The 27698-nt window shown below is 44.9% G+C and overlaps 16 protein-coding genes across 16 annotated transcripts; 7 read left to right on the top strand and 9 right to left on the bottom strand.

Annotated features, from left to right (window-relative positions):
• Positions 1-1104: 1104 nt before the first annotated feature.
• On the bottom strand, positions 1105-1686 carry VTP01DRAFT_1384 (uncharacterized protein; the record flags this gene model as incomplete). The annotated part of the gene is made up of 2 exons (XM_069379728.1): positions 1105-1470; positions 1534-1686. The coding sequence occupies 2 exons, from the start codon at positions 1684-1686 to the stop codon at positions 1105-1107; spliced, it is 519 nt and encodes a 172-aa protein (XP_069238792.1).
• A 1598-nt stretch (positions 1687-3284) lies between these two features.
• VTP01DRAFT_1383 (uncharacterized protein) lies at positions 3285-3800 on the bottom strand (the record flags this gene model as incomplete). The annotated part of the gene is made up of 1 exon (XM_069379727.1): positions 3285-3800. One exon carries the CDS (start codon positions 3798-3800, stop codon positions 3285-3287), a length of 516 nt encoding a protein of 171 aa, XP_069238791.1.
• Positions 3801-4044: 244 nt separating this feature from the next.
• VTP01DRAFT_1382 (uncharacterized protein) lies at positions 4045-5193 on the bottom strand (the record flags this gene model as incomplete). The annotated part of the gene is made up of 6 exons (XM_069379726.1): positions 4045-4278; positions 4339-4417; positions 4485-4683; positions 4751-4887; positions 4949-5019; positions 5083-5193. The coding sequence occupies 6 exons, from the start codon at positions 5191-5193 to the stop codon at positions 4045-4047; spliced, it is 831 nt and encodes a 276-aa protein (XP_069238790.1).
• Positions 5194-5745: 552 nt separating this feature from the next.
• On the top strand, positions 5746-6976 carry VTP01DRAFT_1381 (uncharacterized protein; the record flags this gene model as incomplete). The annotated part of the gene is made up of 4 exons (XM_069379725.1): positions 5746-5785; positions 5847-6440; positions 6518-6771; positions 6833-6976. The coding sequence occupies 4 exons, from the start codon at positions 5746-5748 to the stop codon at positions 6974-6976; spliced, it is 1032 nt and encodes a 343-aa protein (XP_069238789.1).
• A 621-nt stretch (positions 6977-7597) lies between these two features.
• Positions 7598-8169, top strand: VTP01DRAFT_1380 (uncharacterized protein; the record flags this gene model as incomplete). Its single annotated transcript, XM_069379724.1, has 3 exons — positions 7598-7666; positions 7739-7859; positions 7931-8169. The coding sequence occupies 3 exons, from the start codon at positions 7598-7600 to the stop codon at positions 8167-8169; spliced, it is 429 nt and encodes a 142-aa protein (XP_069238788.1).
• A 36-nt stretch (positions 8170-8205) lies between these two features.
• Positions 8206-9310, bottom strand: VTP01DRAFT_1379 (uncharacterized protein; the record flags this gene model as incomplete). Its single annotated transcript, XM_069379722.1, has 3 exons — positions 8206-8272; positions 8337-8452; positions 8522-9310. The coding sequence occupies 3 exons, from the start codon at positions 9308-9310 to the stop codon at positions 8206-8208; spliced, it is 972 nt and encodes a 323-aa protein (XP_069238787.1).
• A 611-nt stretch (positions 9311-9921) lies between these two features.
• VTP01DRAFT_1378 (uncharacterized protein) lies at positions 9922-11315 on the bottom strand (the record flags this gene model as incomplete). The annotated part of the gene is made up of 10 exons (XM_069379721.1): positions 9922-10069; positions 10138-10277; positions 10361-10459; positions 10532-10624; positions 10689-10775; positions 10844-10898; positions 10946-10979; positions 11055-11082; positions 11151-11222; positions 11289-11315. 10 exons carry the CDS (start codon positions 11313-11315, stop codon positions 9922-9924), a joined length of 783 nt encoding a protein of 260 aa, XP_069238786.1.
• A 446-nt stretch (positions 11316-11761) lies between these two features.
• VTP01DRAFT_1377 (uncharacterized protein) lies at positions 11762-13854 on the top strand (the record flags this gene model as incomplete). Its single annotated transcript, XM_069379720.1, has 8 exons — positions 11762-11849; positions 11913-12035; positions 12104-12199; positions 12262-12507; positions 12609-13019; positions 13125-13238; positions 13303-13537; positions 13596-13854. 8 exons carry the CDS (start codon positions 11762-11764, stop codon positions 13852-13854), a joined length of 1572 nt encoding a protein of 523 aa, XP_069238785.1.
• An 84-nt stretch (positions 13855-13938) lies between these two features.
• On the bottom strand, positions 13939-15714 carry VTP01DRAFT_1376 (uncharacterized protein; the record flags this gene model as incomplete). The annotated part of the gene is made up of 6 exons (XM_069379719.1): positions 13939-14180; positions 14249-14503; positions 14566-14771; positions 14842-15259; positions 15309-15346; positions 15425-15714. 6 exons carry the CDS (start codon positions 15712-15714, stop codon positions 13939-13941), a joined length of 1449 nt encoding a protein of 482 aa, XP_069238784.1.
• A 289-nt stretch (positions 15715-16003) lies between these two features.
• On the bottom strand, positions 16004-17393 carry VTP01DRAFT_1375 (uncharacterized protein; the record flags this gene model as incomplete). The annotated part of the gene is made up of 6 exons (XM_069379718.1): positions 16004-16084; positions 16154-16309; positions 16378-16507; positions 16572-16813; positions 16876-17017; positions 17107-17393. The coding sequence occupies 6 exons, from the start codon at positions 17391-17393 to the stop codon at positions 16004-16006; spliced, it is 1038 nt and encodes a 345-aa protein (XP_069238783.1).
• Positions 17394-18812: 1419 nt separating this feature from the next.
• Positions 18813-19569, top strand: VTP01DRAFT_1374 (mitochondrial 54S ribosomal protein uL10m; the record flags this gene model as incomplete). Its single annotated transcript, XM_069379717.1, has 3 exons — positions 18813-18828; positions 18880-18948; positions 19013-19569. The coding sequence occupies 3 exons, from the start codon at positions 18813-18815 to the stop codon at positions 19567-19569; spliced, it is 642 nt and encodes a 213-aa protein (XP_069238782.1).
• A 126-nt stretch (positions 19570-19695) lies between these two features.
• On the bottom strand, positions 19696-21013 carry VTP01DRAFT_1373 (uncharacterized protein; the record flags this gene model as incomplete). Its single annotated transcript, XM_069379716.1, has 3 exons — positions 19696-19950; positions 20011-20355; positions 20429-21013. The coding sequence occupies 3 exons, from the start codon at positions 21011-21013 to the stop codon at positions 19696-19698; spliced, it is 1185 nt and encodes a 394-aa protein (XP_069238781.1).
• A 279-nt stretch (positions 21014-21292) lies between these two features.
• VTP01DRAFT_1372 (uncharacterized protein) lies at positions 21293-22347 on the top strand (the record flags this gene model as incomplete). Its single annotated transcript, XM_069379715.1, has 5 exons — positions 21293-21514; positions 21583-21693; positions 21745-22038; positions 22091-22201; positions 22270-22347. The coding sequence occupies 5 exons, from the start codon at positions 21293-21295 to the stop codon at positions 22345-22347; spliced, it is 816 nt and encodes a 271-aa protein (XP_069238780.1).
• Positions 22348-22634: 287 nt separating this feature from the next.
• VTP01DRAFT_1371 (uncharacterized protein) lies at positions 22635-22991 on the top strand (the record flags this gene model as incomplete). The annotated part of the gene is made up of 3 exons (XM_069379714.1): positions 22635-22641; positions 22710-22818; positions 22907-22991. The coding sequence occupies 3 exons, from the start codon at positions 22635-22637 to the stop codon at positions 22989-22991; spliced, it is 201 nt and encodes a 66-aa protein (XP_069238779.1).
• A 1857-nt stretch (positions 22992-24848) lies between these two features.
• On the bottom strand, positions 24849-25801 carry VTP01DRAFT_1370 (uncharacterized protein; the record flags this gene model as incomplete). Its single annotated transcript, XM_069379713.1, has 3 exons — positions 24849-25032; positions 25159-25250; positions 25337-25801. 3 exons carry the CDS (start codon positions 25799-25801, stop codon positions 24849-24851), a joined length of 741 nt encoding a protein of 246 aa, XP_069238778.1.
• A 669-nt stretch (positions 25802-26470) lies between these two features.
• Positions 26471-27088, top strand: VTP01DRAFT_1369 (uncharacterized protein; the record flags this gene model as incomplete). Its single annotated transcript, XM_069379711.1, has 1 exon — positions 26471-27088. The coding sequence occupies one exon, from the start codon at positions 26471-26473 to the stop codon at positions 27086-27088; it is 618 nt and encodes a 205-aa protein (XP_069238777.1).
• Positions 27089-27698: the final 610 nt, after the last annotated feature.

Raw genomic sequence — 27698 nt, 5'->3', positions numbered from 1 at the left:
TTGTTGACGTTCCTCGTAGGTGCGTCTCGGAGTCTAAAACTGTCCAGTATTAGCTCCCTTGCCATCATCATACTTTGCTACGCATTATACATATATTATCCCTATTAATCACTTCATCAAGTGTGTCATCATTTATTACTGGGGAAGAAGTGCAGAAGTTTATTGAAAAGTAACCAAAGTGACATTGATACACAGAGATGAGGAAGTCGATTGAACAACAGCGAGATGTTCGTTGGTTTAGAAATTTATATGGCATCCAAACCAGCCATGAATCGCGGCTTACTGATGTCCTGATGCTTAACCATTGAGCTACGGTATCAGTTCTGAAAGTCTTTTATCATTGCTCATTGACTATATAATATCGAACCGATGCATCCTTTAGGGTAAAAGTAGACATCAAACAAGAGCTCGGACCAATTTGAAGCCTTCCGCCAGCAAAGACCTTGCAACTGCTTGCTTGCCCTTACTTTTTGCTGCAAATATCTTTCCAGTCATTGGATTGAACAGCGAAGCTCGTAGCTAGCTCAACGGTGGCTGGCTCGGCCGGAAGAGCAATGTACTCGCCTTTCTTTCTCCTGTCGATAACGGTGATTATCACGTTTGGATTACATTCGGCAATGTCGTTTGGCCGTAGCGAGCCTGTCTTCCGTGAACGCTTCCTTCGCAAAGTTATTCTGAAATGGAAATATACACTAAAAACTCGGCTCATTGTATCTAGGATAATATTGCGAGTGTGTGTTTGCTGTTGCTTGCTAATGTAACATTGTATGCGAGCTTCCTGAGAAGGAAAATTTGCTCATCTGCTGGCGATGCAGGTTGATTACAGGTCAACAACGGGCCGGAACGGCTTGCATGACCAAAAAAAAGGATTCGTTAACATAACAGTTTTATATTTCCGTAGACTTCGATAAATATTGTCAGAACTCTAAGACGGGAGTGACGATGATAGTGCGTCTCCCTTTCTTTTCCAAAACGAGCGCGTTGATTTTCTCGTCTTGATCGTTGGATTAGAAAACAGTGCTTATGGTTGGATTGGGCTCGCGGCAGCTACTAATGCAGCAATGTGGTGTTTTGCACCGGAGCAGGCCATTGGGGATGGAACCATCAAGGTCCTGTTAGCGACCTGAAATACACCGACTCGAGTTCATACGTCGTCTTTGCAAGCTTTTCACGCATATTGTACAGGGTATCTTTAATTTCAGCTGTCTGTGTCGTCAGTTGGCGCTTCCGTTGATCGTACAGCCGCGAGAGTGTCTCGGTATCGTTTAACAAAAGATGTTGTTTTAGCTCGGTTATCAGGCTTAAGAGAGACTCGGCTGATCGAACCTGGTACAATGCAAATTGGTTAATTGGATGAAAATGCGCGTGCTCCTCGTTCTGCGTATTATTGGATCCTCTTACAATTTGTGCACTTTGGCTTTCGATTTGATACCCTTCTTCGGCGACTCGAAACTTATCCTTGTCCCTGTTCTGTATACACACAAAAGACGATCAATATCGTGACTGGATCCGTATACTCTTGATCGTGTGTACCTCGCCAATGCGCACAATGTCAGCAAAGCAATCGATCAGCTTTGCAATGTCATCGTCGATGCGTTTATTGAATTGGTCCTCTATTGTAAGCAGACGAGACCGCGAGCTTGCTTGCGCGGCGGGATTGCTACCAGCTTGCGGCAACGATGCCATCCTTAGAGCTGCAGTGGGTATAGAAAATCAAAAAATGTCAAGAGCACACACTCCGCACTGCTTTAACGTGTATTGCAAAAGTTGAGAATGTTGAGTTCTATGCGATCTTGCATTCTCGTGAAACGAGTTTAACTCTATATTGTAACTAAATAGTCAACTGGAATCAGTCAATCTTCGGTTAACATCGATCCCATCTTTATACATGCACTTTCCCCAGCAATGATTACACAGATAAGTTTTTAAGGAGTACCTTGTCTGAGGTTCACATTGGCTGCTGTTGCACTCCTTTATTTATTGTAATCTACGGTAAACATAACGTAGATAGTGAAATTTAGCGCCTCGTATTATCCACTGTTGTCAATATTTGAAAGTATCTGGAAGCGTTCTATTTGCATCAAGCGGCTAAGATAGAAACATGAACGAACAACGTCTCGAGTTCCTTGAGAATCATCACGCCATCTTGCGTTACAAAAGTATTAGTTTTCCGGATTTTATCAAACATGGTTGTGAAACCAGCCAAGTTACAAATGACCACAAAGCGTTGAAAAATGAACATGTCTGTAATGGACTGCTATATACTTTGAGTCCCTCGATCAAATTTGAGGCTAGGTTATCATTGATGATAAGGATTGCAGTTTATCGCATACGGTGAGGGATTGTCCATGTTCTCTTTGCAGTTTGAGCGAGTGTTGTTGATTCAAAAAGCATGATTACTTGTGTGTGAGGACAGATGACGATATCAGTACTTAGCAGAATTCACAAGATAACCGAATTCTACTGGCAAAGGTATAAGGCAAATCCCGCTGTATTTAAGAATGCGCGCGGTATGTACAGCAGTCGATAATGGTAGATCGATCGACATTGTTGCTGCTCAAGGCGTTGTTGGTATCAAAATACCAATCTAGAATTGCACGGCTGCTGCGGGTGGCACTCCCGAAAATGGTACATGGACCGTTATTATCATCATCGTTCGATCTTATTTATAACTTTGTTCGATCTCTTTCTTGAAAGAGCCCCCTGCGTGTGTTTATAGGTAATTCTTCCTCTCCTGCGATACGTGCGCAATCACGTATGAAAAAATGATGCAAAGGGGACGGGATGCAGGTGACTGGAACTTTTCTCGAAGCCGGATGTTTGGGAAAAATGTCAGACTGACTCTTGTTGACGTCGCACGGCGCTAAATTTTTCGAGGCACCCCGCCTGTTGCCCTGTAATAAGGAAAATTCCTCTGTGATGATAGGCTGGACCAGACTCTTGGGAAGCATGAGCTAGACCATTTCGGGCTTTGGATTTTTTAGGCTATACCACAAGGTTAACCGATCCATCGCCTTGCTACTCGCGCACTCCTATCCGAATTTATAACTCTTCCATGACTTTCCATCGATAGCCAAATACTGATCGCTTAATACGTAAAGAGTTTATTCACATTTTCATCATAGTCAAATGAACTGCTGGTATATTTCCTAAGGCAAAGAGAGCGGAAAGGCGTCTATTTTACAAGAGAGAGAAAAAGAGAGAGAAAGTGTATACAGACAAAGAGAATAGTATGCAAAAGAAGGATGCGATGATGTATGAGTGGGAAGGGTGATGAGAGAATGTTACGCCGGCGATGGTGGTGATGACGTTTTGGACGATGATGATGCCTTTGCCATAAGAGAGCTGCAAAGTTGTCGCAGCGATTCGTTATCCTGATGCGCTTTTGCCAAATCGCGTTGTAAGGCTGCATTTTGCGCCGTAACTTGCGCTAGCTTGGCTGCCATAGCCCGCATACTCGCTTGTTTCTTTGCTCGGTACTTTGCGGAAGCTAGTTTGTTGCGATGTCTTCGTTCTTCCAATGATATGGACGTCGCTGTTGAACCATTGCTGTGGAATTTGTGGTTGTAATTGGAGTTGTTGTCACTGGTTTGTTGTTTTTGGTCTCGATGACGAAGCTTACTATTTTGGACGATCAAGGGGGATGTGAGTGAAGCAATGAGAGGAGATGAAGGCGTTGATGACAGTGAATAAGAAGAAAATGAGCGGTCTGTCGTCGAGTCTGGTGGTGACAACGGTGCCTCTGGTGGCGGCGTAGTGGGCGCGACGATGGCGCTGATGGACATGCATTGACGAGACATTTTTATTATTTTTGTGTGATGGTGTGCTCGAAAAGCGGGTATGAATGGCGAGTCGGGAGGGGGGAAAGAATGGTAAAAGAAAAGAGAAAGAAGAACAAGAACTCGGGCCAATTTATATCACACTCTCGAAATGACAGCCGACAAAACAGTGAAGGACCTTGTGGGGGGAAGGAGGAGGGCTAGAGAAAGGGCAGTTTGGGGGGAGCAGACCTGAGTGAGATTATACAGCGCCGATGACATCAATTCATCGCTTGTTATGGCAACGGTACTTGACGCATTTGTCGGCTCCCTCCAAACTCTCCACCATTTCAATTACGAGAGGGTTGGACAAGCCAAAATACTCAGGACCAGAGATGGCGTTACACGCCGATCCTCTCCGACGGACTCTATTTGCTTCCTTGATTACAAGTGCCCATGCTCCCGTCGGTGTCTTAGCTGACATCTCCTTGTCGGGTGCGTCGGCAGCATGAATTGTGAACTACGCCCTTACATTTAGCCAACCCACCGTGGCGGAAGCACAATGATGCAATAGTCTTACCACTGGCCCATCTCCGCCGTCCTCGATCCGACATGTATAGGTGGTCTGACCGTTGGGATCGACTGTGCTCATGTACGTTCTTATTACAATTAAAACTTGTCAGCACACCATGTCACGCCTCGCGCTATCTGTCGACAATGCATTACCTCTCAACACAGTATCCCACGGGCCAAATATATCGCTCGCTGTGGAACGATGGCCGATCGTGAACCACACTTCCTAAACTCAGGATATTCAACGATCCTATCTGAAACGGTAGCTTGATATTGCCATCTTCGTCTCTAGGAATTTCCACAGGCTTCTTTCTCGATGAACCCTGTCGCTTGATCGTTTTGGATGGCTCGGCTATGCATAATCGCATTTTTCTTTAGATAAATTTCTACCGGGACTAGCTAGCATATCTGTTCCTTACCCATTTCTTCGTCCTCTTCAACCAGCTCGTCTTCTTCCTCCTCGTCTTCCTCCCCCTCGTCAAGCTCGTCCTCCTCTTCTACATCCTCCTGTTGGCTAGTTTCCATGTTATCCGTGTCAACAGCAGTTTTGCTTTGCCTGCAACAGACATATGGCCGGTTACTGTCAAAATACACAGCAGACGATGTTTTCCCTTTACCTTTTTCCTCGCTGAAGAGCTTGCACTTTGCGGTTGGCGCGGTCAATAGACAGTTGCGCTGACTTGTGCTTCTACGGAATGACTCGTGTTTGAATGCAAGATTCCTCGGCCCTCGAGTGTCGCGCACAACTTACAGCAATAAATTCTATAATTTTTCGCTTCATTCTTCTGTACTTTCGAAGTCGATCGTCGTCCCAAGCATCTTCGGTTTGAATGCAGGCATCGATACCGCGTTTCACAGTCATTTCGCCAAAAACTGTATATCAGAAAAAATTGTCAAACGGAAACCAGCTCGCCCGGAATTTTGGTCCTCGGGCTATTTGCACTCCTCCCACCGGACCTGAAGAAACTGTGGTGTGTTAAGGCACGATAGTCCCTTCCCATCAGAATCCTCAAACTTCGGCTCTAATTGGAGTGCTATCGGATGATAAGCAGGAATTGTATGCTTCCGCCGTGGAAACAGTGCAGACATAAGATTCAGCCTTGCTCAAAAACTCCTGATCACTAAGGATTTATAATGTAAATAGCTGATAACTTAAATAAAAGATTTTTCAATTTCTTGCAAACACTTGAGTTTTGACAGATAGTTAGTATGGTTTTTGCGTTGCTGTGTTTATTGTTGTTGTCCTGGTAACAATATACGCGAAAGATGGAGATTCACAACCAAAATCAGTCGGAGAACAACCGAAACGCGCAGACAAAGACAGAGGGGGAGGAGAGACCCAGGTGACGGGATACAACACCGGGTTCGCCCTTCCACCAGGTCTATTGTTTCCAGGAGCTTCATTGAAAGCTTAATGGACAGGTTCTTTTTGGCAACGTCTGGCGCCGTATATGGTAAAGACTTTGCAGGGGACCTCACATTCATCACAGCAGTTAAACATGCCTGAGCGAACAGATGACGATTCGCAGACCACAACGAGCAGTTCCTTACAAAGCTGGATAAGCTGGTTCTGTTCCTTATCCGGACACGAATACTACGCCGAAGTACCCGAGGAATTCATTGAAGACGACTTTAACCTCACTGGACTTTCTGCGATCGTTCCGTACTACAACGAAGCACTCGAAATGATCCTGGACGTCGAGCCGGAGGAAATTGCAGACGACAATGAACAGGGAGAAGACGACCAAGAAGTGCAAGAACAGGACGAAGGAGAGGAAGAAGAGGAAGAAGACGATGGTTTTTGGAAGGAAAAGGCACCGCCTCGACGATACGGAAGACGTGTCCACCCAAGTGTCGTCGAGCCCTACGCAGTCATGCTGTATGGATTGATCCATCAACGATATCTATTAACACGCAACGGATTACGACTTATGGCTGAACGCTACGCGGCTGAGCAATTCGGATACTGTCCGCGAGTGTACTGCGGACGCTCACCCGTCATTCCCTGCGGACGATACGACGAAGCTGGCCGCGAAGGCGTGCGGCTGTATTGCCCGCGATGCATGGATCTCTACAATCCTCCCAGCTCCATATATCAGAACGTAGATGGTAAAGCACAATCGAGAGGTAGAAATTGCTGCTGCTATCCATTACAGTGAATAACATGTTTTTCATTCTCTATACAGGTGCACATTTTGGAACAACCTATGCGCATCTGCTATTCCAGTCATTCTCCGAGCTTGTGCCGGCACCTCGTGCATCCATCTATCAACCTCGCATTTTTGGTTTCCGTGTCAATGAAAAATCGAATGTTGGCCCGAGAATGCAGTGGCTGCGTATGCGGCCGCCAGAATACGTAGTTGCAGACGAAGAGGATGAGGACGAGGATGATTTGGTAGAACTAGACGACGATGACCCGTTAAATGAGACAAACACCGTGGTAGGTAAGGCAAGCCTTAGGCCGTACAGACACCGTGCGCGCTAAGTTGTCTTACTATTAGGAGGAGTCCCTCGCAAGACTTGGCAGGTCAGCGTCGCCTCGAGAAGATGATCGGATGAATAGGCTTACCCAACAGATCGAAGATTGGCGAGTAAGAGAGTCTCGTACAAGTACACTAAACAGTTTCTTTCGAAGATGGATCTGAACAACCATCGTAATCATTTACCCTCACTTTTCCGTTATTACCCACATGTCTTCCTCGCATTCTTCCTCGCTCTCCTTTTTACTTTCTTTTTCTTTTTCTTTTTCTGTAGTAACACGATGTATTCCTTTCTCCCTTGTCTATTTCATCCTCACACTTTCTGTGCTTGTCCTCATCGCAAAATAACTCCAAAAACGATTTTGGACACGCTGCGACGCTCGTTTGCATTACGCGCATCATTGTTATCATCTAAACTTGGATAATCCCCGCATACTCGGTCGTGAGCGCATGCATTTGGAATGAGATAAAAACTGTGCAATCTCCGTTGCAGATCCTATGGGATGCAGGTGACCTATCTTCTTTGACAAGGGATGATATTGACGCTAAGGAACATGTGACGAGTTGGGGGGGAGGGTGGGAGAGAAAAGAGGATCCGAGGATGCATCTTCAAAAGAGGCAAAGGTAATAGAAGGTCGAAGCAACTCTATGAGGCGTGTGAGCTAGCTAGCGTTGCTGCTGCTGCATTCCTCCCAGCCAACAGCAGCGGATGACGCTCGAAAAAATCTCCATATCGGGTATGGCCCCGATGCTTCTTCTCGATAGAGTTTGTTCGCTCCACATGCTATGACTAGTCTCTTCAAAGATGACGACGATCCTTTCCAGAAGGCTGCTGCTGCAGCGACGTATTCCCATGTATACCGCATCTTTAGTTCCCTGCGTTGTGGGAATAGGAGATTTGCTCATTCACATTTGAAACGAAATTAGGACACTGGAAGCAACAGCGACTCTGACTCGCCGTGGCAAGCTAAGGACAGAGCGGAAGAGTCCCGCCAGCCTGCTGAGCAGCAACATCGGCAGGATTCGATAAAGGCAATTCAGAGACTTGGTATGATGTAAAAGCAAGGTCACGACATATCTGTTATGTCTAAAGCCGATCTTGTTGTCCATTATTTTTAGAACGCAAGCTCGCCAAGCTGAAGAAACGGCGTGGAGTGAATAGTAGCAGCAGCTACGATCCAGATAGATACCACAATGAGGAAGTTATGGATACCAGTCAAGACGACGAAGGAAGATACCTCCTCGCGAATGACGATGATGATTACAGAAGCAAGTTTGAGCAACAGTACACATGGCAGGGTACTTTGCTGTCATGGGTGCCGCATTGGTGTTCTTGCTGTTTCGGTCGCCATACATAACATGCTTTATCATTACAACAAACTATAGTCTAAATTCTACTTTTGATTTGATGGCGTTTTTCTCTTTTTTACAGCTCGATCAAAGGCAATGCCTGGCACGCTGCTAGAAACCGTATGAGCGAAATGTAAGAGAGAGAAATGCTTGATACACATTTTCTCCAGCCTACCTTGCAGATCGGATCAGGGGTAATTCGGCGGCGGTGGCTGTCTGACGGTCTACAGTTTGTTGCCGATCACCCGTCCTTGCCGGCAAGGAAAGAATGGCGATGGAAAAGAATATCAACTACAAAAATGGACGTTCATTATACTTTGTCCATTTCGTGCGTCGTGATCCCGCTGCTTCTTGACTTACCATGAGCATAACACTGGCGGTGGTAGTGGTCGTTTTCGATGAGGCTTTATGCTTCTGCTGCAGGGTCTCAACGCGCGTGGTTAATTCATGCACCTTGGTTTTTAACGCGTCGTTCTCCTTTTTCAACTGGGCATTCTGTTCCTCCAGCGCTGTTACATGTTCCCGCTTCCGTTTTCGCGAAAGCAGCGCTGCCGCGCGGTTCTTGATGAGCCGTTCTTGCCGCTTCGCTAGCATGGCAGCCTTTGCTGCCTCCTCAGAGTTCAATGCAGGCTCTCCCGCCTTGCGCACTGCCGGCGCAATTGCCGGCTGTGAAGGAGGGGGGGGAGTGGGTGTGGAGGACGTCTTTTCCTGCCGTCGTTTGCGACCGCCGCATCTTCTCTTTGATGCAGTGTTATTATCTGCTGCGATGTTCGTGGCAGCAGCTACAGCGGGAGGTGGGCTCGATGTTGTTAGCTCCTGCGGTTGATGATACTGCTGCTGAATGCTGAGAGGCGGGATGCAGGATGTGTTCACACTGTTGCTAAGCGTGCTCAACATTTGCGGCAGCCAGAAGAATGACGCTGCTGCTGGTGCTACGCATGGAATGTATCCGGATATAGCTGGTTTTTCCTCTTGCATTGTTGGAAGCGTCATGATCGGCTGTTGCTCTGGCGAAAGCTCGTCGACGGATAGGCTGCTGCTCTCATCTGAAGTATCGGTGGAAATGTAGTCAGTGTTCAAGTACGACATGAACATGTCTTCTTCTTGCTCTGTCTTGATAACAGGTGATGGAGACGATGTCGAGAACATTTTGATATTTTTGTTGGTCCTATACAATCCAATAGTAAATGTAGCGATAAAAGGAAGAACAAGGAGGAGGAACGAGGAGTAGCAGGACAAGTACAGGAAGAGAAACAGCTAGAAAATAAACATTATTTATCGGTAAATATCAGTAAATGTAACCATTTTAGGTTTGACATGTCAACGCGGCCACTCTCGGTCTCTAACGAGAAAATAAGGGGCTAAAAGTTCGTAAGGAGGCCAGGCATCAAATCTGCAAGTGAGCATTTATGACCTGCGAGTGCCCTTCAGCCATTCCATTACTCTTCCCAATCGCAGTGATTGCTGCTAAAGATATATTGTACATCATGGTGATGAAATAATAATAATATTCAATACCACATTTCAACAACAATGTTCTTTTGTCTTTCAGTTGTCGCTGCTCACGTGAATAAAAGTGCGGTATTCCTGTTCCTATCTCTTCTAAATACAACGGTTTTTTGCATTCGAGGTCAATGTCGCAAAATCCATAAACGAGGTTTGGGGACCATTGCTGTGTAACAGAATCCAAGTCGAGTGTTGTAAATGAATATATTATAGTTCGCTGGAAAATAGTAAAATATACATTAAGGCAAGTGCTGCTAAGCATCAATTTGCAAAAGAAGCTGTCGATGGTTTAAGCATAATTCTCGGACAGCCTTGAGTGAAGCTCTGAGCTCGGTGAGCATAGGAGACTGCGTTTGGACTTGAGATTTGTGGATAATTGTTGCATATTTATCCTTGTAGGATCTAGGTAACAAGCGAGTGAATATAAACCATGGATCGATATACGCTTGCTTGCCCTGTTCCGTAATTACATGTAGTTATTTTGTGTGTCTGTATTACTCGCTGCATTTTTGCCTTGTCGAAACTCTAAGGCTATTGCATTGCAAACAACGTGTACGTCTTTGATGTAGAATTCTACGACTAAATCTTCCCTCAAGGGTGGATTGAATTTCTGTGAAAAAGACCCCATTTAGAAAAATATACAAGCATACAATGAGTCAAACGCCCTCTTTTCCCCGTAGAAATAAAACTGACCTTGGGCTGACAAACTTTGTAAGGAAATCGCTCGGCATCGTTCGGATGCTCAAAGGCAAGTCGAGCCCTGTCAATATCACGGCAGACGCTATCCAGTAGCTGCAGTCCAAAAGACAAGTTTGTTCCTGAATGGCGGGGATATTTTACAAAGATTTCTTTTTCAAATGTTACCTCTATTACTGCCTGTTTGCTTCCACATGCTATGGTACTTGACCTCTGCAATCGCTCTGCAGCCAGAGCTATGTAGTTTATTCCCTGTCGGACCTGTTGTCAAATGACTTTGTCAATACGATATCCGGCAGCGAGCTTGATTTTAAAGAATACAAGCCTGTTCAAGTCGATAAGGAGTGTTGGTGTTCATGATGACCTTAAAGGGGTTGTCTTGGTTGTAGTGTGGCAGTTGAACAGTAAGCTCCTGTTCGTGGTTGCCAGGATAAATACACTTTCTGTCAGCTATGGCAAACTCTCAGCAGCAACACTTACGGCTTTGATTATCGACAAGTTTTCAAGGGTAATGAGACCTTTTATAGACTCGTCCCTGATTCCGGCGTAAGTTCAAGATATACCATTAATTTGATAACTTACTTTGATGACGATACTGGCAATGCGTCGGGTTGTCCTGTTTTGCAGGAAATAACAATATAAGCTCTTCTGCTGCTGAATCTATTATATCCTCTCTTCCTCGGCACACCACCTTTCTTGAGTAGAATATCAAGGCTTTTCTAAGTACAATGACGTTACTACCGACGACTCTTCGTAGACAGTTGGAGCAACGGGGTCAGAGACGCACCTCAACTTGATTCTTGAGCTCATTCAGCGCTCCGGGAAGAATATCCTGTAGCAGCCATTGGCGGTGCAAGATCTAGCAATGGCTAATGTCAGCACGGAGGTGTTTGTCTCGCTTTGTTTAAATGAGCAGATACTGTACGGCTGTCTCGTTTGCTATAACATTCATGCGCAGGGATGAGAGTTTTTCAAATGCAGCGTGATCTTTGCTCGGCTTTCCCCAACATCCCCTTTCGCCCTCTTTGGAGAACTAATAAATTCTTCCCTCGGATACACTGCACAGTATCCAAACATACGCTCAAGCATCCCGTCCTCTATGTACTGACATGCACGATAACACTACATTTTTTCCGAGGGTAAACTGTTAATGGGAAGTCGTGTTCGAGTATGAACTTTCCGCATAGAGAGTATACAATACATAGCATTATCAAGGTTTGTTTTTTGCTTTCCAGCATCTACAATGTAAAAATTAGAGGCAGCTAGATATGTATTCTTGGTGCCTACCGATATGAGAGTGGGCAGGAACGTTACGCACGCATGAAATTTCTGCGACGTGGAAGCATTCAAAGACGCTCTTGTCCGAGACTCCGAAGGTTCCTTGTTCAACTATATACAATGACACCTCTGCGCTTGACGCTGCCGTGCATTCTAGCCGCCGTAACGCTCGTTCAAGCAGCCAGTGTCAAAGGAGTAGGTCCTGAAAGTACGCAACTGCAGTTTTCTCCTTTGCAAAGTTTTAGTAGGCGCTAACTGTTGTACGAAAAAGAAAACGCGTTGTACACCCCCTCGAGTGATGGGCAGTGGCAATGTCTCGACGGCTCCAAGACAATTGCGTTCTCAGCTGTGAATGATGACTACTGCGACTGCCCTGATGGTTCAGACGAGCCAGGTACGCGAAAAAGTCTTTGTTTGCTACATAGGTGATATTCGAAACTTAGGCAAACCTGGAATTGCTAGGCACGTCTGCGTGTCCAACTGGAGTATTTTACTGCGAAAACAAGGGACACATCCCCGCATACATCAAATCATATGCCGTCAATGATGGTGTCTGCGGTAAAGTTTAACGACAATGCCAGGACTAAAATTATATCTTGATGCTTAAGCTTTAACTGCAGATGATGCCTGCTGCGACGGATCAGATGAAACGAGTGGATTGATAAAGTGCCCTAATCGCTGCAAAGAGGCAGCTGCCGAGCATGCAAAGGCTCAAGCAATCATAAACAAGATCCAAGCAGCGGGTGCAGCAGCTAAGCAAAAACTAGTGGACCAGGGACAAAAGACTGTCAATAAATGGCAGAATGAAAAATCAAAATTGGAGGAAGAATTGTCTATCAAGCGCTCTTTTCTCATGCGGCAAAAGAGTACGTACAATAACAATGAACATGATCTGTTAACAGCCGGTTTACGGCTTGGATCGTGAACAAAAGTACATTTGTGCTAAGAAAGTCGTCTTGCTTTCTAGGTGAGATCGAGGCTTTGGAAAAAGATGTCAAAAAGGGTCAGAAAAAGAGCGGAAAGAGCTGTCCTCCATGTGAAGCATCTGCTGCTGCTGTAGAAAAGATTGGCACGCTCAAGGCCGATGTCCAGGCTCTCCAAGAAGAAATCGATACCCTTTTATCTATTCTGCAGACCATGAAGCGGGATCACAATCACAACTTCCATGACATGGCTGTCAAAGCTGCTATCTCAGGCTACGATGAATTCATGTCCAGCTGGGAGGAATTCAAGACCGAGATTGATAAAGATCTCGACTTCTCGGAAGATGAGTTTGCGGCCTCTGAAGACTCCGAGCAGTGGCAGGAAGAGGAAGTAGACACTGAAACAGAGGAGGAGCAAGTGGTTGAAGATCCACAGACAAAGGCCAACAAGGATGGTAAGCATTTTCAGTTATTTTAAACGAACGACGCAGTTCTGACCGAATTGATCCCTTGTATTGATATCACTACTACTACCACCATCGTCGCCGCATATTATCCAGGTTTGCTTGTAATAGTACAAACGCGACTGGAAAAATACATTCCACCTGTATGGAGGCCTTATCTGTACAAGTTACTCGGTAGTAGTAGTAGTGATACTCCTACCACGGGATCAGGTCAGACAGAAAAGGGTCTCCAAGAAAGAAAGCATGGGCTAAATCGAATACTCTTTCTACATAGCTCTGGAAGCTGCTCGCAAGGCCTACAATGACCTGGAGGATGAAATTCGTAAAGCCGAGAACAAACTGTCTTCCATCAACGATGATCTTAGCAAAGACTACGGCATGGATAAGGAATGGCTGCCTTTAAAGGATGTTTGCGTCGACAAGAATGAGGGCGAGTACACTTATTCTCTGTGCATCTTTGGACAAGCGCATCAGAAATCAAACAAGGACGGTGTCCGCGTCAACCTCGGGTAAGTTGCAAATTCGCTCTACCAACATGTCTCACGGTCCTCACCATATCTCTATCAGTCGCTTTGAAAAATTCTCAGGCGACCAACCCGGTGGTTACTATTTGCAGCAAGCATACACTCATGGCACCAAGTGCTGGAACGGCCCTGAACGAAGCGTACATGTATCCTTTGAATGCGGTGCTGATAACGAGATTCTCGAAGTGACAGAACCCGAAAAGTGTGAATACAAGTATCGCATGAGAACACCAGCAGTGTGCCCACTCGCAAAAGAAAAGCACGACGCTGTAGAAGCAGACCATGTTCACGAAGAGCTCTAGAAGTTGTCTTTAATGATGAGGACGATGATTACAATAACATTAAATGTTTGAACCATTGACATGTTGTTAAACTTTTGGGTTCCCCTAAATCTTTGCCAGCAAAGATGGTTTCATTTTAAATCGTAGACAGGTCGCTACCAAGGCAGAGCTGAAAAATGCCCAGCCGGCAAACATTTGAAGTGCATCGAAACTATCCTTGGAGGTAGCTGCCTGGATAGCACCGGCAATGGATGGGCCCAAGCGAGCAAACGTCAGAGCAAATAAATAGAGTGAGATGCCCGACGAGTATTTTTCGTTTCCTGTCACGGTCGCAGTGATGGGAGCGACTGAGTGGATAGTTTTAATTTAGTGACCTGCTTGATGATGATAATAATAATGATAAATGGATACTTACTCAGTGTGAAGACGGTAGCACTCATGATACCGTACACGACAACAAATGCAACGAGTTCTGCAAAGTTGGTTGCGTAGTGCCACATGAAAAGCGAGCTAGCGCCACCCATTGCTAAGAACGAGATATTAACATTGAGCGCGCCCAGCTTGTCGCCGAGGTATCCAGACAGCAGTCGACCGATAATATTTGTAGCTGAAAAGACAGCTACGAGCTGAGAGCCTCGGGCTGTGGTTAGACCGAGTCTAGATGCGTACGCTGCATTCATATGCGTTAAAATGGTATGATGCATAGATTTACCAGTAGATAATATGACTTACAAGGAAGATAGAATGCAGGGATAAAGTATGCCATGGTGCAAAGATTGCCAGCAACGCACCAGATGCAAAAGTCGAGACTACGAAACACGTTTAGGTCGAGGGAGATAGCGTTTGCATCCTTGTTGCTGCGCTCGTTGCGTTCTCGAAGGAGTAATGTCACCAAGCTGCCCAACACGAGGGTCAGGAGAGCCAGGATTCGATAGCACCTAGAAAAAATTTCTGCGAATGAATATACACATACAAACTTGCATAGGTGATATCCTGCTCCTTCCTTACCATGCTCCCCCTAACGACTCGTTGAGCGCATGCATGATGAACGGCGTGACAAGGCCACCAACTCCAGAGCCACTCACGATAACACCCATTGCTAAACCGCGGTTTCTCGGAAACCACATTGGACAGATCGCCATAGATATGATAAAGAACAACGCTGATCCGATGCCGTAAAGGATGCTCTGAGTCAAATATAGATGCCAGATTTCTGTAGAGTAACTAGCTGAGAACAGACCTAGGGACATGAGCACGGTGCTCACCCCCATGATGGTTCGTGGACCTCGGAACAAGTCTGTCAAGATTTGGTTCACAGGACCCAATAAACCACAAAAGGTCAGTGCGATGGTCGCCACAAAGTTCAACTTTGTCGCGTCCACGGTTCCGTGGAAGACATTGTGATCGTAGTAATTTTGCATGATACCTGGTAACAAAAATATATAATATCAGTAAATCCAATTGCTGCTGGCAACCGCGAAATATCGAGAGTGCAATGTCTTTATCCTCACCCCTAATGCAAAGATCAACAAGTCAGCATGAATGTGGGTTTGTTTATACCGACGCAAGGTGCGTCACGAAGTTCAATTACCAGCTGGATAAAATACTATTACTGACTGCCTGCGCGAGAAACCCACCGACCAAAATGTACCACCGGTAGGGATGCTGCTGCTCCTGTCCATCTGCACCGTCGATCGCATTCGTAGCAGGGCATTTTTCGCTGTGTAAGTGGACGGCTTTTGGATCATAAACTGTCAACATTGAATGTTTGGTACTCGTCGTGCTTTGATTGTCGTCCTCCCGACCGCTATGCACAGTGGCCAATTTGGATGGAGGTATATCGTCCTTGTTCTTTTCAGTAGCGTCGACGATTCCAGCCATTACTTTTACAACAGAGAGGGAAATGTTGAGAAGGAAGAGGAGGCAAGGGTTAAAAGAAAAAAAAAGTAGAAAAGGGATGGTGGAATAGGAGGATAAGTGTTGATTTGTGCAAGGTGTGGATCGGTCGGTCGCATCTACACCTTTCGCTGCGACAACAAACAAGCAAAAAATAGTATCCCATTATTTTTTTCTGCACTCTGGTTTATGCAAAATGTATCTACACAAATTCTACTTGTTGCCAAAGGGGGGAAGAAAAGAAAACTGGGAATAGACATTCTGCTCTCTTTCATTATTTTGCCTGTCTCTCCTTGTATCGGACCCAGCCATAATAACCGGAGCCAAACAGAGCAAGAAGGATACCAAGAGCATTCTTTGTAATTTCGAACAGGATCGCAATTTTAGTATTTTTGAAACTTCTGAATCAGAATTTGAAACTTACCATATCGGATATAGGGTTCCTAAAGATCATGGCTGCAAGAATCGTCTGCACACATGCCTTGGCTGTGCCGCAGATGGTGTTGGTCAACGCTGATGTATACTTGACTTGAAGGAACATGGCAATGTTGATACCAAATCCGGTAATACCGGTCAAAGTCTAAACGGCCGACGGTTTCAATATATCTTCATCATCATTCTCCACACATCCTTTTCTGTCCTACTAACCATCAGCATCCAGAATCCGCTGTCGTAAATAGCCTCAGATTGAGTCAGAATGTCGGTCAACTCGCCAGAGAACAGGACAAGCGGGAACAAGAAGATGATCGCCAATGTGGTGTTGTAGTGGAGCAGTTTCCTTAACAATGATAATCGGTTACTGTTAGTGAACATCACCACGTGCTGTCATTGTATTTACTTACCATTGGTTGTTATCCACGACGCTCAGTGTCTTTTGGACGTAAATACCGTAGAGGGCAACAAATGCAGAGGAGCCGACACCGTAAAAAATACCAGCCCATGAAAAGTTGATCTCACCGTATGAGCCAATAGCAAACCCCAAAAAGACAATAACGCATGCAACCAATGCAGGCATAGATGTTGTTTTGCCGAGGATCAAGTATGTAAACAAAATGGTAAAGTTGATGGACAGCGAGCGAGCAACCTAAACAAGATCTGTCAGATCACTATCCAGAGTATATAATTTTCCCCTTTCCACCAAATTACCTGATAAAAGGTGACTTCAACGTATTTCAAGCACAAGTTGTTGAGTGCAAGCATCAAGACGTAAACAATAGTCAAAGGTGCGACGCGCTTTGCGACGTTTGTGTCGAATTCATAGGGAGGAATGATGCTGAACAGCTTGTTGCTATACGGAGCAGAAATGCATGTAATGTCAATATAGCTTGTTCAACCCGAAGGCGCGTGTGCCTTATCGAGACTACGACTACTACTTACGTTTTACCGAGATGTGCCCAAATCAAGAGAAGAACAAGAGCGACGATCATTTGGTACCAGGTAACGAAAAGGGCATAGGGGAAATCAGACCCGCTCATGATGATCTTGTTGAGGAAGACAACGGAGAGCGAGATGACAAAGTAGAAGGTAACGACGGCGGCAATGAGAGGTAGAGGATGGTTCTTTTCGCCAGCTCTGGCGTGGGTAGCAGGGTTAGGAAGGAATGACTCTCTGCTTTCATCCCTGTCTCTGAGAGACATTGGGATCTCATCGCCTTTGGATGCCATGATACCGGATGAGGGGGAAAAAGTGAGTGGAGAAAGAAGCGAAAAAGGTGTAAAGGGCCAAAAGTAAAAGTCTCGGCGCTCCCGACAGCCACCACCTGCCGCCAGCAGAGGACATGGCTATTATTGGAATGGTTTCGGATCCTGGAGACGAAGATCCCGCCGCTTACCTCCACTTCTCTCCTGCGGCGGGGCCCTTGATTTTCTAAAACGAGATATTGCTATAAATATTCGTACGCACAGCCCTCTACATGAAGTTGCCAAAAATATTACAGTGCGAAATACCCATTATAGCCAGCAGCGGAAGCAAAAGTACATCTCAACTAGATGATATTCCTCGATCGTTAGCCAACAACGTGGTACCTGGGTCGGACAAGGATCTGCAATTGCCAAGGCAACAAATTCCGAATGAATTTGAGACTTTCCGAAAACAGGCATAGCTTCAAATAAAGATCTCAGCGACGTAGATCAGCACCTGTAAACAAAGATACCAAAGTTTCACTTGCTTCCAAGTGCTATGCATAGAATGAACTGTTTGGCACTGTCTGTGGATTCTGCGATTTCTTCGACGCACTGATCAAGCAGTGCTATTGAATAACCAATGGACTAAATCGGATAACTACTGCACTGCAATATAGCCTTAATTAACCTCATGATTTGTTGAATCTAAAGGCAACAATTGGCAATTTTTGAGATAGCCTAAAATATTCTACAATGCTTATGCAAAAAATTAAGGTCTTACAATGGTAGTTTTTGCCAAATAAAGTTTTATCTATACCAAATAATACCCTGCCGATGAATTTAGTCGCAAACTTCACTCCTTTGTTGAACTGCATATAACACTTTATCGCGACGGAACTCACAAATGCTTCACGCTTAAATGAATCCCTAATGCATTGATTTTCGTTAAATTATGCCTATCATGTAGATAATTGTATGGCCATCTTTAACGAGATTTACATATCATGATGTGATTGAAATTGTTGTCGTCCACTAGGAGTTCCAGCTTGGAAGTTCAATTCTCCACCAGCATCTTTCATACATAGTACATGTCAATCTCACAATGTTGTATCACAATTATATCTACAGTAAGTATTGAGCAAGGGTGTCTGTCATTATCTAAAGGTCGGGTCTGCGGCTCAACAACAGCGTTGTTTATCGCTGCATTTATTTTCGGGACAAAGGAAAGGGCATAAACAATTCTGCTAATGGAGGAAAATGACCAAAATTACAATTACACTTACAGAGATACAGGTTATGGTTCAAAAAGAATCAGCCCCCATCTGATCGATACATACTAGGTGCGTTATCTATCCAGAGGTTGTGGAAGGCATCGTTTTCCCAATTTGGAGGCTGCTGGGTTTTCCTCCAAAAATGTCTTTGTTTCCGTGACTGTACAAACGAGCCCCCTTTCCGAGATAAATGTCACTTGCAAAATGTAAGCTCATTAAAGCCAAATGGTCTTTCTAATGCTCACAATGCTTGACAGTAACCTTATGGCCGCTTTCACAATCAAAGGCGGTCTCACGACCGGTCGCCACACAAATTCTTCGTCACTGTAAGCTTGCTGCATGCAACGTTTGTTTGAACCCAGTACTGAATAGTTTGACTTTTTCACGCAGACGCCACCGCAAAATCTACACCAGCGACCCGTAACCATCCTCCACGACGTACCTATCTGTATGAACAATATGAATCCATTGTCAAGGACGATCGCGTCATGTTTATTTTCCAGCACAACAACCTGAACGTGCAAGAATTCACTCAGATTCGACGAGACTTGAAGGGGTTGGGTGGACCTGTAAAGCTGACTGTCATTCGATCCGAGATATTCAACGCTGTGTTGCGCAATACGAAATATGCCAATCTCGAGCCGCTCGTTACCGGCGGTCCTGCGTGCGTGTTGCACAGCAACGTCAATGACGCCGAACATCCCGATTTATTGAAGAACGCAATACAAGTATTGAACAAGAACAAAAAACTAATGCTACTTGGAGGCAAAATCGACGATTTGCTCTTGTCCGAGGCTGACGTACAAAAGGTCGTCGAGCTGCCTGGATTACCACAATTGCAGGCAGAGCTCTTGGGTGTTCTGGAAGCACCTGCACGGAAACTCATCAGCTTGCTCAGCTCGCCAGCGCAGCAACTGCACAGTGTCCTTGATAGACGTACCGAATAATCATAATAAAAGTTTATACGCATGGTTTGGTGATTTCACACTGTTTACTGCTAGGTAATAGCTATCCACACATTATTTATTGTATAATCTGGTATCATAAGTCTGGTTTGGATTATGAAGAGTATATTAAAAGCCGAATACAAATAGAGCGATTACGGCTAGTGCTAAACCAGTGCTAGACATATGCTCCTGGCTACTGCGCTGGCTACCGCTTGTATCGCCGTCAGAACCATCTTTTCCACCGTTGATGCCTGACTTTGGATTGGCGACTTTGGACTTGCACACGAACGAGTTGCCCTTGATGACGCCGCCCTTGAGCTTATTGATATCGTCACACGAGAATCTGTCGCTTGTCGTTTGGACGTTCAGACCACCGCGAACCTAAGATGAAAAAGTTCAATATACACACAGAAAGATAATTTCTGATCACATGAACCATACATCGTTGAGCTTAGGTAACTGGAGAGCTTCAAAGGAACCAGTCAAGTCCAAACTACCATCAACTTCTTCCAGGTGAGGGAATGCATTTACTTCCGTAAGTTGCGTGTTGTTTCCCAGCGAGAGTGCGCCTCCCAGACGACGCAGTTCTGGAACTGTCAATCTGGTAAGCTGCTTGTTGTTGGAAAGCGTCAGAGTACCACCAACTTCGGTCACGTTGGGCATCTCTAGGCTCTCGAACGAGTTGGAGACGAAAGAAATATCACCACCGACTTTGTTCAAGTTATCCAACGTAATACCGGCCAGATTGCGGAAGGATGCGTCCTTGACACTTAGGAGTTTACCCAACTACGATAAATGCCAGCATCAATGTGAGTAAGATTGGATATATCTTCAGACCCCAACAGCGATGATGACTTACATCGAGCGTAAGAGAAGCCGAATTGGCAGAGACAGTTAGCGAATTGGTAATTTCAGAGACATTTCCCATGTTAATGGATTTCAAGTAGATATTGTTATCCACCACAACGTCATTCACTTTAGACATTTGTAGTCCTTCGATGCGAGTTGCAGTGGTATCTGACACGGAGAATCTATCCACCTGGTTGAGGCCGGCCGGGAAGGTGATGGCCGGTAGGGCAGGGTGAACAGCAACTTCAAAACTTCGAACGGCATTCAAGGACTTGACATCCAGGTTATTCAGTGCCTTGTTATTCTCTAACTTGAAGACTCCGTTGACAGCTTGCAATCTAGGAAAAGAAATATGCGACAGGGCATCGTTGTTCGCGACGTAAATATCGCCATCAACCATAGAAACGCCGTCCAGTTTCAGCTGGTTAGCGTCTGACTTGTCAATTGTCAGTGAGCCCTTTATTGTCGAACAGGAGCTCAGCGCATCCAGATCTTGCTGCGTCGTTGCTTTCACATCTTCGAAACAGCTTATACCATACGCATGGTTCGAGAAGTAGAGCGTTGCTATGGCCGCAAAGATATACAATGATTGCATTACTATTTGAAAAAGCTATAAAGGTGACAAAGGAAAAACGAGAGAGAAAAAAGGATATTATGAAATGGAAAGGATGCTTGATACTTTTATATATTGACATTCTTGGTTATGTGAAGAACCCCTTGTGCATACGTCCAGCAGCATTCCGTTGCTAGGAGGCCGATCATGAAATCGGTCGTCGGATGTTGGTGGCTTTTTGCGGAAAACCCAAAATTTCTGGGAACCTGGGACCATCCGCCGCATAATTTTTCTATCCGTATATAACTTGCATCCCTCAAAATGTCATCCTCTCTGCGAAATGTAGTACAGCGACGAAACCACAAGGAGCGTGGTCAGCTTGCAGGCCGCGAACGGCTCGGTCTGCTTGAAAAGAAGAAGGACTACCTGCTCCGTGCCAGAGATTACCACAGCAAACAACGTCGACTCAAAGCATTGCGTGAGAAAGCATTGTTCCGCAATCCTGATGAATTTTACTTTAAAATGGTCAATTCCAAAACTGAGGTACGCTGCACGAATTGCATATATATTACTACTAGGGCAGCTGCTAAAACTTGAACCCTATGTATTAGAAAGGAGTGCATATCCAGGAACGCAACAACCAGCTACCAGATGATATGGTGCAGCTCATGAAATCTCAGGATCGCAATTATATCCGAATGCATCGCGATATGAGCAAAAAAGTAAGACTTGCTTCATCTATATTTTTTGCATGTCCTTACAGTCTAGTGTAGAAAATGGAAAGAATTCGTGATTCACTGCATTTTTTGGATGATGGAGACATCAACAATGAAGAGGATGATCTCGCAATATACGATGGCGAAGAAGAAACTGAAGAAAAACCAGAATTACCGAAGAAGAATACCCACATTGTCTTTGTCGATTCAGAGCAGGAAGCAAAAGAATTTGATCCTGTGAAACACCTCGATACTGCACCGGAACTTGTCAATCGTAAGTTCAACCGGCCACGTCTGGAAACGTTGAAAAAGACACCGATACAAGCATTCGCCAGTCCTGCTGATCTCAAGGTAACCAGAAAACATATTAATAGTAGAATCAGGATGATTTACTCTGTCGTAGGCCTTGAGAAAGGAGCGTGAAGCGAAATATAAGGAATATGCAGCACGTTTGAAACGTGAAGAAGATTTACAAAAAGTGGAGCGCGAGCTGATTATACAGAAGGAATTGAGAGTATGTATTGCAACATTTCCGACAGATAATGAACCAAAAGAGATCGCTAACTTGCTGTTTTTGAGCAGAAAGGCGCAAAGAAGAAAGTTGGCGTGGACGAGTTTGGCTTGCCTATCTACAAATGGAGAGGAGATAGGAAAAAATAATGGATATCAAAAGTCTTGTACATTTTACATCTCGTAGCAGTAGCATCTTATGCCATGAGGACTGATTGATCCCGATTCATTGTTGTAAATATACTATATCTTTTCATTATTTAATCGACTCTGCTAGCTTTACTAGGTCCTCATCAATGTAAGAAAGCAATGCATGCATCTCCAACGAATGACTCTTTCCCCTCTCCGTGAAGATTCAAAGACCGCTGGAAAACGATGGAAGGTTGGAAGTAGGGTTTATTTTTTTGTACAGCCGACCTCACAGCAACACATTCAACATGACCCGTACGTAAAATCGTGCGTATACCTTTTGGCTTCAAGTACTCAGTCCGAAGTTCGAATTGAATATACAGGTGGAAACCAGCGAGAGCTTGCACGACAGAAGAACTTGAAGAAGCAGCAAAAACAAAACAAGGGCAAGCCAGATCTGAAGGGCATGTCAGTCAATCAAAAGAAGGAAAAGTAAGTTACTTTTACTTTCAACTTGACAACCACTTTCTAGTTTATTTTCTATATAAACTCACGAAATTTTTTTAAAAAAAATTGCTAGCGATGCCGCCATCATGCGTGCTAAGCAAGAAGCAGCTGCAGCTAAGAAAGCGGCAGAGGCGGCTGGGCAAGCTGGAAAGAAATGATGATGATTTTATACATTGTTGTCGTGTTCTTGTGCGTGATATACCAGGTTGTTGTGTGTATGTGCCCTGTTTGATGGGATAAAAAGTTCACTTTGTTGTAATTCTAATGGATTTTTTTGTGTATGAACATTAAACTGTTTACAAGCCAAGCAGCTCGCCTCTCCCGAAAAAAAAGCTTGAAAGGGACAGAAAAGGTTTCGTATCGACTGTATAAAGTCTCCTGGGTTTGTTTGTTCTCTTTTTCATAGTATCTGGTATCGAATAAAAAATGTGCTGCCAAGCTGTCTCTGTATGTCGTTGGTTAGCAAGGAACTATCATACTTGAAAGGAGAGAGTGGGGATGAGAGAGAGAGAACTCAAGTGCGCAGTGTGCGGATAGTCGTCGATCATTTTAAGGTGTCCCTTGCTTCCAGTAGCCTTTTATTCTCTCCTTATCACATCAAGATCCTGATATTTACCAGTTTAGCACATGCTCAGAATGATTACCCCGCAGCTTGCATCTTTTATCTTTTGTGTCTTTAGTTTTCACAAGCAAGGCTGAAACAAGATTATCGATCTACACAAGAGGGATATTTTTTCGTAGGACACCATATTCTTGTTAAGATCAACAGTGATACTGCAGCGATTCAATTGCGTCGTTGCTACCATCTGAAGAATCAATAAATGCGAAGACTCAATAAACTCCGTAGTTTCCTCCTCATTGTCTTGCGATGTCTATCATGTACAGTGCTGGAAGTTAAATTTGATCAGAGCCAATGAAAATGGGTGGCCGAATGTGGATCCACCTTTGCGAATATGAGCCAGGTCTACGAAATTGAGTCAACCAAACGAATATGAGTCTGCAATAACGAAATCGGGCCAGCCACAAATTTGGATCAAAGGTCAATGCATGAAACGAGTAGCTTAAGCGGGTGTTTATCTACAAAAGGGTTTAAAGTCTTCTTTCGCCAACTACTCAGAGACCAACGAGTGATCGACCTGGTGACGAAAAGCTTGGTCAACGTAGCTGACAACACGTACATCGCTGGACAATCGGACTTTGTGGATGGCACGTCGTGCGATGTCCTCTACATCCCACGCTCAGCCGACATGAACTCTTTGCCGCCTATTGCTATCAACGTACAACAGAGCGTGGAGGACGTACATGTCACTCAAATAATCCAACAGTGCACCAATATTTTTGAAAAGTATCAGAGATGCCCCACAGTGTCAACCAAAGTGAACAATCGCATTCTCGTGAGTTCTTCACAGTCTCAAGACCTTTCGTTTCTCAAGGAAATACAGTGCGATTGTTGGGCGGAGCGGTGTTTATTGTTGTCAAATCAAAGGATACTTTTATCAACCACCGAACAGAGCATCATCCATTATTGGCCATAGGACTCTTTTTTACGTCTCGCAAAGATTGTGTGTTATCAATCGAGGATTATTAATATTATACAGTAGAATAAGTAATCAATGTTTATTTTGTGGGGGGATTATTACATGAGATGGGAGGGGGGGATATTGTGGGATGTGCGCTTAACGTCCTTTTCGGCTCCCCGCTCTCCTCCGATATTTGTTGCACTGGACTCGGAGACCTTCAGGGGTTGCTGGATGAGACCACGACCTTGGAGGACGTGCAACGTCGTTATAATCTCGGATGTGTTTTTGTCCGCTGGCAGTCTACACGTCTACAGGATGTCCTGGGAGATAGTCCCCTCCCGAATGACGAGAGGAACCCGGGATGACAACCGTAGATTGGGACATCGTAATATCCTAAGTGTCCGTAGATTTCTCAAGAGCGACCCTCTGTCTCGTAGGATGGAATAGTTTTAAAGGACGTCGGTTGATCGGCAACAGAGACGGTAGCCCGATTGTCTATCGATGGACATAAAGACATGGATGACCTCCCTTGGACACCTTGAGCTTCTCTACATAGTCCAGCAACTGCTTTTGATTTTCTTCGCTATCCAGCTCTTTGAGCCTTAAATGCTGCAATGCTGGCGTGTGCGGGATAGGCGTCGTTTCTCCGGTGACCGATTCCACGTATTTGCGTTTTTGCCTGACAACATATTCGGACCCATCGCCTATGTACTTGCAACGCCTTCCGCATGGAGTCGGCGCCCCCTCGGTAATACATTTTTTTTTTATCTTGCCAAACTGGTTTTAAAGAATGTCGCAAATATACCGGATGACTTGTAACTTTTCATCATCTTGGCCGATAACGTCGTTCAGATATTCACAAGCGACTGTAAACAGCAACTTGATAGCGTTATCCGTCTGACCGTGATCAAGCATCAGGATTGATCCCGCTTCTGAAGAAATAAAAACCCGAGTGCCGCCAAAAGATGCATTTATTCAATTACATGGCCGTCCAAGGTTGTTTTTGACAACAATATGCACCGTTTTGCCCAGAAATCGCAATGCGCTTCTCTGGCGAAGAAAAGATCGCGGGACGCCGAGAACTTGGTCATGGTTGAGCTGTTGACATCCGATACACAGAACGACAAGAATCGGCAGTTGGCCATATGTTTGAGAGATTGACGTGCAGTATCGGATGGCACTGACATGAATTTATCGTTGACAGTCCTCTGGATCTCAAGGACAATAGGCGGCAAAGAGTTCATGTCGGCTGAGCGTGGGATGTAGAGGACATCGCACGACGTGCCATCCACAAAGTCCGATTGTCCAGCGATGTACGTGTTGTCAGCTACGTTGACCAAGCTTTTCGTCACCAGGTCGATCACTCGTTGGTCTCTGAGTAGTTGGCGAAAGAAGACTTTAAACCCTTTTGTAGATAAACACCCGCTTAAGCTACTCGTTTCATGCATTGACCTTTGATCCAAATTTGTGGCTGGCCCGATTTCGTTATTGCAGACTCATATTCGTTTGGTTGACTCAATTTCGTAGACCTGGCTCATATTCGCAAAGGTGGATCCACATTCGGCCACCCATTTTCATTGGCTCTGATCAAATCTAACTTCCAGCACTGTATTGTAAGACTGTGGGGCATACGTCTTTCTTGACGTGAGCCAGGTCATATGGAGGGTTCCAAACTTCCGGACCACCGCCGCGTAGCACAAAGCTTGTGTGTGCGGATGCTGATATTTAACGGGAGTGATAAATAATTTTTGCAGCGAGATAGATCTTATAAATATGCGCCTGTTGCTGCTGTGCTTCACTGTCTTTCGCTTGACATCATTGCGAGGGATGGTCACGCTGATGCAAGTGCGTTCCTTTTAGGGGTGTATTTTGTACTATCAAAACTTTATTTCAATAAAGTATAAAGCACTTTGCTGACAACTATTTTTCAGAAACTCTTTTCTGCTATCCCTTGCTCGAACGCCAATGTGTGCCAGCCAGCACTTGACTCATAATAAGGTGAAACCGTACAAGGATTCAGTCCAAACAGCCTGGTCCATTCCATTTGTTTGCGCGCCTGGCACCCAACGCAACCGGTCAGGCGCGTCATTACAGCGCGCATTGCCCCCAGCGCTGCCATGAACGTTCACGATGTCAACGAGGGCACTTTCCAGCGAGACACGCGCGCACAAGGATATCTCGGCAAACTATGGACGAATTGGAAAGTCCTGGTAACACGGTGGCGGCGACACGGAATGGGGGAGTTGGTTTTTTTTTTCTTTCTCTTTCTTTCTCCTTCGTTCTGGAAGGTCAAGGAAACAACAACACACTGCTGCCTTGCCACTGTCGAAGACAGGCATACCGTGAGTGTTCAGGAAATCACCAGCCTCTGCTTTATGCGGGGGCTGGTTTCTCCTGACCTCACATCGTCTTCAGCGCTTTACAACAAGACGGAAGAGTCTATTTTGGGATATCCTCACGAAGAACTCCTCAGCCTCTGCTTTAAGCCGGTTTGGGTTATCTGGCGGTACTTGCGAACAAGAAAAATGGTCCACAATCAACGCACGAACGACGACGCCAAGTCTACTTTGCAAGGAATCACCAGCCTCTGCTTTAAGCGGGGGCTGTCCTCGAAACGTACGCAGTTCCATATTCGCGGGCCTCCTTGGCCTCCTTGGCCTCCTAATAAAGAGCTTTACCGCTCCAAAATGTTCGTCAGAATCAGATATGATATATTAGGAATTCTTATCCGTTAAATTGGGAATGTCTCGGGTCACCGAAAATGACAGATCGCTCAGGTCACATTGATTGCTATGTTTGCAATGGGAAAAGGCAGACCCTTTTGAGTTACAACGTGGTAGTGTTTACCAATCAAACGCTTAGCAGACGGGGTCCCGTCCATATTCCTGTGTCACGCAAAGGAAATCAAAGGATACGGAAATAAACTAGCTGAAAACTATCTCTATCAGGAAACAAGCCCCTAACAATGGAGTGTCCGTAGGAAAATACATTAGCGTTGCTTTGAAATTGTGGCTTTCTTAACATATGAAGTGTAAAGGAGAACCGGGCAGAGGATTCCTGCCTTAGCAATCTTGATTCGTTCTGATACGTTAGATTTAAGTACTCCATGTGAAGTTCAGACATTGTCCGCAATCGATTTACAGGAAAATTCTAATGTTTTGATATTTACATAGAGTCCTAATCTTTGCTCTGAAGAATCCGATTAGGAAGTTTTAGATCATGCATCACACAAGCAAGAACCAACATGAAAAGCTATATGTATCGTTCGGAAACAAAAGCTCAAAGCTGAAATCCACACGCAAAGGTAACAAAGCAGTTAGGAAAGAGCAAAAAGGTCAAAAACGA

Source organism: Rhizomucor pusillus, assembly GCF_041956525.1.
Source record: "Rhizomucor pusillus strain CBS 183.67 unplaced genomic scaffold VTP01scaffold_10, whole genome shotgun sequence".
Taxonomy (NCBI): domain Eukaryota; kingdom Fungi; phylum Mucoromycota; class Mucoromycetes; order Mucorales; family Lichtheimiaceae; genus Rhizomucor; species Rhizomucor pusillus.
This window is presented reverse-complemented; position numbering and strand designations above follow the sequence as displayed.